The following is a 12,440-nucleotide window of genomic DNA, read 5'->3' on the forward strand; positions in this document are numbered from 1 at the left end:
CCTCCTAATCAATATATTCCTTCACCAAGAAAAATAGTTCTTCAAGAACATCAGGTGTGTAAATATCTAGGCCACAAGAACAATAGTTATTGGATTGGTAACAAGAATAACTTTATTATATTACACAACTGGAATTTAAATGGACAGCTTTTGGGACAGTGAGGTTTATTTAGTAAGATGATGTTTTCAACAAAACAGAAATCAGAAGTGGGGATACATTTGTACACTTTAGAAATAGATATTGAAAATGTGAAACCGCTCCTTTAATTTGAAACAAACGCACTCTTAAATGCAACAATTAATAAGACTGGGTTGAGTCTCTTGCTCTGTAACATCAGACTCTTCACACATTGCTCCACAAAAAGACTTGTTTTTGCCCCTAAATATTAAGATGTTCTCTAAATTCCAATCTTTTAGCTTAACTCTTGTTTTATATATATATATATATATATATATATATATATATTAGTGACATGTAATATAATTTCTGCCAAATTGTAAGAAAGTATCCTTTCTTCACAGGAAAATAACATTAAAAACTAACTTCTTAATTTGCTTGAAAATAATCACTCATGTTGCATTGCTCATTGCAGTTGTGCAACATTAGAATATATTGTAGACCATCGCAACTCATTCCATAACACAATAAGTCAGTATCTCTACATCAGCAGCAATGTTCCATGTCCCAGATTGCATTTGATTGGATAAAGACGTTGTGCTCCACATAAGTAACTAGTAATGGTGATCAGCTGAGCGACTCCTCCCTGTCCTGCAGCTCCTTGACGTGGTGACGTCATACAGTCCCAGCCAGCCACACCAGCACCTGATCAACCGGTTTGGCCTCCATCTAAGGCGGCGGCGGTGAGGCTTCAATGCTGTTCATTACCTGCTGTTATGTCAGACTACTGCAGGCTGCTCTGAATCACAAGCAGCTAAAAGTAATCAAAGCCATTAGAGCCATTTTGGGAGAACAATTTGACTAGCAGGCATTAGCAAGTGTGCCAAAAATACTGTCGGTTGCATTATTGAAAACACTAATTGTGGGGGGGAAAGGCGTAATGACTGGGAATTAACTTCTACAGCATGTTTTAGAAAAAGGCTTTTATTTCTTTTGACAGTATACATTATTTGTGCGGTGGTTGAGCAGTGAAATGATCTACACACAGAGTACAGAATAACAGAAGAAGCAAATGCTATTGAATAGTCGTATTTGCGACAAAATTAATAAAAACATCAATAAATCTAAACAAGCGAGTGTTGCAACAGTAAAGAGTAAAAGAGACAAACAAGTAGAGAATAGCAGCGATTCTCCAAAGCAACATCTCATCCTGTATTTCTCCTCAGTGGCCTTGTCTGATGATGATATCGGACATGTCATCAACCTTCACCAGCTCCAAGTTCTGCAAAAGACAAAACATATTCCACATTGTACACTACAATAAATAGATATGCATACTTTACATGTTTTTCAATAGATGGCCACAAGTCTAAAAAAAAAGACCATTTCAGCAACTCCAGTGTGAATAAAACATGGAAGGTTCGTACACATTTCTCCTTCAAATGTCACTCACTCTACATTCTTAGTTTGAGGTATTCCATATTACGTTGACAGGAAGATTACACATTTCACTACTATGAGCAGCAGAATACACTGTAAACAGTTTTATTTTTGCCTGATAAACACTAAAATAAACTCACCTTTTCATTGGCAAGATGAAGCAGAGCAACAAAAGCCAGAGGCACCGACAGGTTCTGAGCCATTGTGTTTGGCAATCTGGATCACCACAAAGAAAGAGAGAGAAGATAAAGAAAGACAGACAATACATTCTCCATTCCATCGACCATCCTGTTCAAATCTAGTGCCTTTAACAAAATGGTACTTTTAAGTTCTGCTGCTGGCTGGTTTACAGTAGGGTTAACATGATGCATATCCAACCAAGCTAAATGGCAAACCTTTTCAATTTAATCTTAATAATGGGATTTGAAAACTTTTTCCAGTTGTTATTTTGCGTGGGGCCGAACAACTCCCCTCTGCTGTGATACGATCACAACACACCACGGCCTGAATGTAGCCATTTCAAGGTGTACACACATTCCGATTCAAATAGTTTTTAAATGAATGAATAATGTTCACAAATGAGTCCCGAAACCTGTAAATGCTTTAGAATGTACACTAGCAGCTAGCATTTATTCCCCCCCCCCCACCCTGAACCTCATTGTTACGTGGCTCTGCATTTCTATCAGCAGGTGGAATGTTGTGTGGAGACGGGCGCTGCTCAATCCACTCCTCCAGAGAATGTTTCCATTCTGAAGCCGGTTTGAGCACATTTTTATCTCTAACCTGTTCTGTGATGTCGGGAGTGATCCAGTGGACCATGACAACACATTAGTCTCACTTTCTTTCCTCAGACAGGGATTAGACGTCACAGCAGTGGTATGTGGTTATGAGATAACGGCTATCGCTATTGCTTGATTTGAGCTACCAGTTATTTAATTATCAAACAAGTCGATGTAAACCTACAGATGAAAATCTGTCTCAGGATTTAAACACACACAAGAGACTGTGTTTAAATCCACACTTCCTTATCGAAGTAGAAGCCCTGATCAACGACATAAAAAATCTGTAAATATATTTGCACGCCATTGTCTGTTCAGTCATTATTGTTGCTCATTAGTACCGCGCCATGGCAGGCATGGCAGGTGGTCTGCTGGTACCTTTGAAGCAGCGTCTTTGTGGTCTGACTGAAGACTTTCTCCCCACACACTTCTGATTTCTCCTCAGTATCCTCCTCCTGTAGGGAACATTGAGGCAGAACTAAAAATACAGACTGGTACAAACAGATACACACAGCTAAATCTCTGACTGGCTGGATGTCTACACCACCCACCAAATGTCGGCAATGACCCAAGATTTGAGTTTCAAACCTAAAACTGATGAATTCATCATCGCATAGACCCGCTGACACATGGCCAGTCTATCAGTGTGATTTACCTCCGTAGATTTGTCCGGGCTTTCGGTCAGAAGAGTCCACATGTTGTTTTTGAGTCTCTTCATGTCCATTTTCTTTGCCGTCTTAGCATAATTGATCTCAATCTTGTTGACCTACAAAAACAAGCAATAATGGAAATACAAGTATTTGATTAAGTTATAAGTCAGTCAAATTCATGCGTAGTACAAATTATTACACGAGCTTTTGAGCAGAGGGATGCTACTAGCTCTAAAAAGGCCAAGACCAGCCTCCAGTATGACCCACCCTGTGTGGTTGAGGAACCAGATCATCCTCCCCGTAGGTTGAGATGCCCTCTTGGTCTTGTGAGGGCGGAGGTATACCGTCACCTGAAGGCTGTGTGTCGTCTGAACCGGCAAACCCTTCGCCATCATCATCACTGTCGCCACCCTGAAGAGGAACATGGCCAGAGACATGTCAGAGGGATAATCATTTGAGATGTGGTTCCTAATCAGTTTTATTTTTTAATGAGAGTTCTCTATCTTTAGTTCCTCAGGAGATTGGAAGTCCTCACATTTAGCAGATTCTACAGTAGCATGGTAGCATGCTAGACAGCCTTTTCAAGTCACTGTGACCATATTCATAGTTATATCGATAATGGAAATTTACCACGAAAAACATAGTTTTTTTATTGCGATCAGTGATAAAATCCTATACCGTCCCACCCGTATGTGGGGATAAGTCACAGGCGTGATCACTGTAAACTGTCTCATGCACTAAAGATCCTCCCTGCTCACCAGCTCTTAAGTTTAAGTTTGATCAGCTGGACTAGATTACACACATCACATTGCTCCTCCAAAACATCATGTGAATCCACCAGGTATCACACACACAGAACACACAGCGCCATGATGTATAAATCTAAATAGCCATCATATATCCATAATATTTAATAGCTAAATCCCCCCACCGCTACTCTTTAGATAAAGAAAAGGCCAATAACATACAGTCAAGTCAAAAACAAATCAAACCAAAAGTTCAGACCTGAAGACCTGGACAGAAGTTGGCTGTGTCGTTGGCGTTGTTGTAGTCGTAGTCTCCAATACCTTCTCCGAGCTCTCCAGACAGCCTCTTCTGGCCTTCTTGACTCAACTAGAGTAAAGGAAAAACAAACATATTCTTCTTCACACAACACAAACAAAGGATCATCATGTATTTACCGATATGGTGACTGTAGCATGTCTCAATTTTGTGAAAAATCTAATTTGGTTTAAAAGCATGATGAGCACAAGAGTTATGTGTATGTTGATAACGATGAGTCGAGTGGTGAAGACTCACCGAGCTGGAGGGTTTGAGGCTGAGCTGGGAGAGCGTCTCTGGGGGAAACTGGAAGTCCGCTGGCAGAGTGGTTTTCTTATTGCTTGCACTGAGGGCAGACTTGCTGTTGGTGGTGGCAGCCTGCGGAAGGGAAGCAGACAATGTTCAGTTCAGATATATTTATATGTTTCCTACAATTTTTCAAGCTCTTAAATTTGACCGTGTTCAGAGATTTTGGTTAGATTTCGTCTCAAAACCCTACAGGCAGGGATGTCATTTTTTTTTAGCTGAATGTATTATTTGCAGATTTTGTGCCATATTTCCCTGACTTTAACTACGAGAGCTAAAACTGTAGTTGCATCATATCTGTTGTGGAGTTATGTGTCAAGGCATCACCCAAGAGCCCGTGCTCAGAGAAGCAGACGTAGCCGTTCATGACGGATGATTTGAAACTACCAGAGAAGCTGAATTTCAAAGATGTTGTCAGGTCCAGTTCACAATCTGGTTTCATAGCTACAACTATCCCTACGGCTCCTTTGTCTCCATCTACTCAAACAAGCTGGACTAGTCAAACATCTCAGCTGTACTTGGTTAAGTATTCATACTGGTTCACCAACAACTAAGACCAGATTTCCTGAATGTCTGACTGAGACACAAAAGGCCGCCAGAGCTGGAAACACCAGCTGCATCCGAAATATTGTGCTGCTATGGCTACAACACCAAGAGTTGCCAAACATCTGCCTAAAGGAAGCAATATCCGCCGACCAGCACCTCTAAAGCTCCCTAATTAGCACGTTATATACGGTTTGTTGAATTTGTACAAGAAATATGATAATTAGTGAGATTTTGTTGCTTTTGGACAGAGCCGCTGGCTGTTTCCCAGTTTCCAGGTTTTAAGCCAAGATAAGGCGGCTGCAGGCTCTAGTTTTATATTTACTGTACAGATAGAAGTGGTATGAATCAATCCCTTTGAGAAAAAAAGCATATTTCTCCACATGTCGCACCATTTCTTTAACACTAAGCAATAAATGTCAGGCAACATTTATACCAGATGACACTCTTTAACTGGACAAAAAGCAAAGAGGGTTCCTACTCTCGTGGTGCGGAAGTAGGTGTCAAAGTTGACATCATCATTGAAGTCAATTTCAAAGGTCTTCTTGGGCTTCCTTTTACGCGTCTCCTTGTCCGGCAAATGGTCCACTGCAGGAGATTTAGGAGGTGAAAGCAGACAGGTGAGAGGAATCATTGTTGTTGCACACATTCAGCAGAGGAGGACAACCATTAGAACATCAACTGGGCCGTTAGAGGAAATGTGAAAGCCTAATTTATCCCTCAAAACACAAAAAACAACCCTAATGTGGATACATCCAGTATATGATGCTCAATATAATGCTGCTACATTCATCAAATTAAATACAATAGGCAGACTATCGACCAAAATAAAGAAACAAAGCTGCACATAGACATTTATCGTTACATTTTTTTAGCACTAGGTCACAGATAATAAAAAGTATAATGTCTCGCTCATGGGCACTTACTTTGACACCTAAATTGTCTCTAATTGTGTGTTAAACCATGGTTTTCACTCACACTTGTGCTTTGGCTTGAACTGCCAGTAGCCGGGTCCAGCCCACGTGGCCATGGTCCTGGGGCTGAAGTAGGAATACTCCCTGGGCTGAGAGGACAGCTGCAGACACATGGTGGTGATGTCTCCCTCTCCGATGGGAATCACATCCCTGTACCACCGTCACACCAGCGTGAGAAACCATTCAAACCAGCGAGCACAGACACAAATCAGCCCTCTGCTAATAGAGCTGGCACGAGTGGGATTTTGACCCATTCAGCATGGCCTAATGAATTAAATACCCACTCTCCTGGTGATATCGGGCAATGCAATTACTAAACCACCATGAATACATTTCAAACTAACAAGCTTAAGTAGACATTATGCAGAGGCTATAGAACCTAATGGAGGGATATTATTTTATTCTAACACAAGGAGCATTGAAATAGTGGAGAAAATAGAGACATCTCTAGAAACTTGAGTCTGAGACAAAAGAAAAAAAAAAAATCAGAAGGTCTGTGGTTAAAGTGAGTTCCTCTCAGCAGAAGACTGCTCTTCAACGATCTACTGTCTTACCTTCCTTTGCCGGAGCCGGAGGCCTCACAACCGTCCTTGTACTCCTTAGATCTCTCCTCACAGTCACCCACTCCCTCCTCATAGTCAGCGTCAAAGTCAGGGCAGTCATCTTCTTCCGGCTCGGGCTCAGCGTTCACATCAAACACGTGTTCCCCCTGCTTGATTTTCTCCAAGAGCTGATTCATGGTCTGGAAGAAAATGTACAGTCTCCGTCAGCTGGGACCCGATTGCCTCTGTAAATAAGACTAGTGCAGTTGTTTTATGATCATATGGGTGTAAGGTAGTGCATCCTAAGCCTAAAATGGTCATCACTTTAGTCTTCAGAGCATGTTGACATGCACATTTTCACAGAAGACATCCAGTGATGCATCCTTTGGTCTTTGTTGGCAAACTTTAGGTCACTGTAGCATGTCAGGGTCCAAACAGTGGTGTCCCTGAGCCAAGACCGTATCCACAGGGTACTACGGCTGAAGGCTGGGAATCGAGATCCCAGTAAATTCACACCAGAACCCGCTTCTTTTTCCAGGGAAACAGACCCGTGGGAATTTTTAAGAGTGTCACATTGTCAAAAAGTCTAACATAATTGGTTTCCAATTTGAACGCGACCGATATCATGTAGCGTACTGCCCTCGGTGTAGAAATCAAGGTACTTCCACAGTTAGCCCGGCTTCGCCTGCTCTCGTCCCTCCTTTTTATATGTTCGCTCAATTTACCGATAGGTCCACAGGGCATCATACGGTCAAGCTGAGTGGATTTTAAAGAGCACCCTCTGGTGGACCACAAGGAAAACTACAAAGTGCCCATCGCACTTATAGACTATACTGTATATTTTGAGTTGAACAGGTCCTAACAATTAGAATATTTCATTTTAATTTCAAATGAATAGTGACAGCTACCGTATGAACTGAAACAAAGACGTTTCCAAACCTCGTTAAAAAGATGCACCCCTTGTAGCAGTAGGTCGACGTTGAAATGCTGCTATTTTAATAATATAAGTGGATAACATTTTCAGCTGCGGGTTTCTAACAGGATTTCTGCAGGGTTCACAAAGTTAATTTTAAGACCTTTTCAGTACCCCATAGAATGCCATTTAATTTTTTTTAATGATCATACAAGCCAAAGAATGAAAGATGATAGAAAACCATATTAGGTATAATATGGCCTATAATTATTTATTTTCATATCACATTTTCAGTACTTACCGTATATAACAATAATTCTAAAGACAGTATTTGTTATTATGAGCCGAGGATATTCCCAACTACTGTAGCTGGCAGTAGTGACAGTATTTGTTAAAGGTCTGGTGCAGCTGACTGAAAATCCAACTTTTAGATTATAGGTGGATAACATCTCCTCAAAGACTGCAATTATTTACATAAACATGTTGGAACCAATATCACTGTCTACAGCAGGCAAGAGAAAATATTTAAGACTTTTATGAATTAAATGTATGACTAATACCTTTTTAATTTAAAGAAACTAAACTTAATACTTTAAGACTTTTCGGGACCTGTAGGCTTATAGTGCAGCTGTACGGCAAAATATTGTTTTGAATAAGAGGTAACAAAGTTACGTGCAAAATCTATAAATACAGATAGTTTAACAAATGGCATAGTGCAGACGATTGAACTAACGCTACACCTCAATGTCCAAGAACAATTCACCTGTTCCTCAAACGGTGAAAGAACCTGCTGAAATGTCTGCATGCGACAGATTCTGAGTTTCTGCTACTCTACAAAATATAACCTCTGATCAGCACTATGAGTCACACATTTATAGAACCAGATATACGTTTCGGTATTGTTGGCACTGTTTTTTCCACCTCCAAGATGGCAAACCTTGAAGAGGAATTGATGGTTTTATCACCACTAAATCTGAGAAATATGAAAGAATTCCATCAGAGCCATTAATGATATACGGTTTGGTGGTTCGACAGGTTCTCTGACCTGCTCAGGGTTCCAGCTAGTGAAGGAGAAGTCCTGCAGCGAAGGGCAGATGGAGCTTTTCTCCTTGGAACGCTGCAGTCCAGCTGGCAGAAACAAATGACAGAAAGATGCTCAGAATGAACAGCCTCAACACCAATAACACAGATAGAAGCCTACAATTTAGCTTACTGACAAATCTAGACTGAACTGTACAATTCAAAATCAAGTTTGTAAATCACATTTACATAAATTGACATTTTTTGGGGCCTGGTAAATAGTTTATTTTTACCCATGAACGGGGATGCAGGGACTGCCTGGGGAGGTGGAGGAGAGTATGAGGGTGTGGACTGAAGGAGGGTCATGTAGGAGGGAAACAGCAGCTCGCAGCGACTGTTCTCACTGAAGAGAACCGACAGGAAGACTCCGGCCGTGCTGCTCTCATCGAATGATGAGGCCATCCGCTGAAACATGGGGTCCACCTGGGTGGGTAAGAAGGAAAGTCGATCAAGTTCACAGCCATTGATAACAGTACTAAAGACTTCAAAGTCAAACGTCCTTTATTTATGGTAATGTATTTTTGATATCCGAGCAGGAGGATCAGTTGGGAATAGAAAGAGGCGGCTATCATCTTCAGATAAATATCTCACGGCTCTTAAGATGATAGCTCAGTGACCCGTGTCTAATATTTATCTCAGTCATCAAACATCAACTTATCAGCCAAATACTCAGTGGATATAAGGAGATTATGAAATATTAATTAACGAAAGAATGATATTCTGTAACTGCAGGGTTATTTCTTGAACGGGAATTAAATTGAGTCCCTAGTTCCTCCGGTAAAAAACAGGCTTCATATGGTTCATGTGGATGGAGCAGCTTTCAAGCACGTGAATCAATGAGATTTGTTTTATTTTATTGTTGACATGCAATAGATCTAATGACACAGAAGATAGTAAATATCAATATATGTGATAAACCTGGTAATTACATTCTGCCCAACAGCACAACTATCGTCCCGGGAGTCCATTGAACGAACACTGTTGTGTAAAGATAACACCATACCTCACACTTTCTCTCAGAATCCCCGCTATTGATGTTGCCAAGGTTCTGCTCTACTGTCCTCTTAGGAGGTCTCTTTTTCTTCGGCTGCTTGGCAGTCACTTCACCGTCATCTCCGTCGTCCTCCTTCGGACCACGGTCTGTATAATCACAAATAATGAGAAATAAAGAGCAGACAACTTCAAATAATGGAACAATGTGGGTAGACCACAATCTACATTCTGTAGAGCAAAGCTCAAAACCCTTCATCTAGTTCCAATGTAATCAAATCCAACAAGTCTAAACAAAACAAAAAAATCACATCGCTGAGGTTCTCACCTTCTCCTGGTTTGGTCTCAGCCCCGAGGCCGCCCAGCACCCTGTAAGCATCAGCATGAACAGCATCCACCCTCACAGCATAGATCTTTGTACTGGCATCTAAAGTGCCAGCTGCCACCTTTCAGAGGACACACAGAATAGTCAGGTCATGTTTATTTACAGTATATAGCCCAATATCACAAATTCGCCTGAAGGGGCTAATGAAAACATCACTGCTGGTGAAATCTGATTATTCCACGGCATGGTTACCTTGAATGACACACTGCTCATATTTTCTTAACTCTTAACTGCAGCTGACATTATGTCAACTCATTTATCAAAATAAGTAAATTGATAAAACACTATGCCAGACAGCTTAATTTCAGACTTGAATGCTCTACTTCACTGGACTCTAGACCCTTAAAGGGTAACATAAAACCTATTTATGTATCCGCCCAGGCCATTTATGTAGATCACTGTTTCTTCAAAATAAATCACAGATTTAGAGAGAAAATTAATCCAAGACACGATGAGATGACTACAAAGTCTGTGTGTGATATAAAAAAAAACTCAAACCTTGAAGTTTGTGAGCTCAGAATCCTTCTGTTTGAGAATATCAGCCATGTAATCAATCAGATGCAGACCAAATGCATTTTTGGTGGTGATTTTCTGACGAAAAGAAGAACAACATAATTAGATTTTTGATTAGATCTTTTCTTTCAGGTCGTAAGACTCTATATATACACACACACACACACACACACACAGTATATGTACTCACATTCTCAGTGGAGAGTTTTATACAGGTGGAGTAATGCTCTGAGATCTGTGCATTTGACAGCTTGGGCACGGCAGCAGGAGTACCTGCAGCACTGCATAAAAATACATGATTTTATATATTTAAAGTCTCTCAAACACACCAAACTCTACATGACAGAGGGTAATCAAAGTTGTGCTTAAAACACGCACACTTCTCTCCACCGTACCTATGAGATGCAGAGTCATTGAAGGAGGAGTCGGTGGCAGTTTGAAGATCAATGACTCTTGATCTTCTACGCTGACGTCGTTCCTGCTCATCGTCATTGCCAGGGAAGGCTGTCAGCAGTGGGGTGCTGCAGGCTGCCGGGGACAGACCCTTGTTCTTCATGGAGGATGACGTCCATCCTTGACGTATCCGGGAGACCGGTGTGGAGGCTGCACTCATCTTAGCTGGAGACACAGAAACACGATCACAGAGGCTGCGTGCTGACACAGGTTTAAAATTCACCGTCAAGAGTCTGCATCTCACTTGTGCTGCATCATGTTGTTTCACGGTATTAAAAAAAGCTGGCATGACAATGCTCATTTTAACATACTTACGTTGAGATGTAAATTTAGGATTTTTCAAGAGCAATATACAGTATTTTGAGTGGGTGTATAAAATGAAATAAAAGTGGAAACCATCCTCGTTTTTCTGTTTCTATAATTTTATACCCTTCACTGCTCAGTGAGCTGACATACAGTAGTTCGTCATATCATGTAAACAAAAGGATTCTAGTGGAAAATACAAGAGTCTCACACGAGAGGAATCAAGAATGTCCGATGAAAACAAAAGAAATATGCATTTATACCACAGAAATATATTAGCATGAACGTATGCGTTTCTTTCCCCGTGGCAGAATTTGTTGTTTTGCGTGATCCATCTAAGTAACGTTACGTTCGCTAAATCCCGTCCTTTCTGATTTAAGTTACCGTTAGCGACAACTTAACGTTAACTTGAACGACAGACTCTCGCACGTAAACAAAAGGACTTAAGCGAAGTTATAACGTTAACTTGGTTAAAAAGTGATTTAAGTTAGAGCTAATATACTTTTTAAGAATGCAACATGTTGTCTTCACACAGCTAAACTGTCTAAAACCATGTTCAATACGAACAGAACAAACATACCCCAAAACAAACGTTGCCCAGCTCTATATGCTGATGCCTACGCTAACTTTACGTGCCTTAACGATAGCTAAGGTTAGCATTAGCTAGCTGATATGAACGTGTTTTCACCATCATTGTTGGCTAACTGGCTTACTGACACACAACCTCTACCACAAAACCTACTTAATCCACTCAACGTACCTGAAAATGTCTACAATCCAATGTGGCTTTCTTGTGGCTCGTTATTATGTGTAATACGGCATACAGAGAACAGAGCAAGCTGTAGTTTTTCTTCCTGTTCGGCGTTTGAATTTTTGCGCCGAACGGTTTACGTAACATAACCATACGTCATGACGTTAAACCACGCCCACCCAAGTTTCTTTTGAATGACTCACGAGCCAGGGGAAAAGACAGCGTTTTACAAAACAGATACAATTAGGAATAGCACCCGAATATTATTGTTATCAGAAGGTGTTGGAGTATTTTATTTATACTTTTGCTTTCTGATAGTGTGATTCTTTTTTTTTTGTATTACACTTCTCATACTTCATCAATCTGAGTTAGATTCTGCTCAGTATTTCGTACCACCCAATACATATATTATTGTGTGCTGAATGTTGTAGCTTATTTGGCTGAAAAAAACACTTTTTTCTCCCGGCAGCAATGTGTGTTGTTGCTGCAGCTGTACTTACACAATTGGTAACATCAGTCATCCATAGCTCACATAAACACTTCATACAGGGATTGTTATCTATGACACAATGGTGTAATCTGCGTGCACACTTCACCCTTCTTTTTGGCGCTCATGTTTTTGATTGCAATGAACTGGGTCATGGTCACTGACAATCACA

At 40.7% G+C, this 12,440-nt stretch overlaps 1 protein-coding gene across 1 annotated transcript; it reads right to left on the reverse strand.

The window, feature by feature from the left end:
- Positions 1-1,103: 1,103 nt before the first annotated feature.
- On the reverse strand, positions 1,104-11,909 carry ncaph (non-SMC condensin I complex, subunit H). Its single transcript, XM_079161831.1, has 18 exons — positions 11,791-11,909; positions 10,670-10,892; positions 10,465-10,555; positions 10,260-10,352; positions 9,705-9,822; positions 9,390-9,526; positions 8,620-8,809; positions 8,352-8,434; positions 6,406-6,593; positions 5,856-6,001; positions 5,359-5,465; positions 4,287-4,406; positions 3,993-4,100; positions 3,255-3,398; positions 2,993-3,103; positions 2,716-2,792; positions 1,699-1,774; positions 1,104-1,400 (listed from the first exon to the last, which is right to left on the reverse strand). The coding sequence occupies exons 2-18, from the start codon at positions 10,885-10,887 to the stop codon at positions 1,341-1,343; spliced, it is 2,067 nt and encodes a 688-aa protein (XP_079017957.1). The 5' UTR covers positions 10,888-10,892; positions 11,791-11,909; the 3' UTR covers positions 1,104-1,340.
- Positions 11,910-12,440: the final 531 nt, after the last annotated feature.

Source organism: Pholis gunnellus (genome assembly GCF_910591455.1).
Source record: "Pholis gunnellus genome assembly, chromosome: 6".
NCBI lineage: Eukaryota > Metazoa > Chordata > Actinopteri > Perciformes > Pholidae > Pholis > Pholis gunnellus.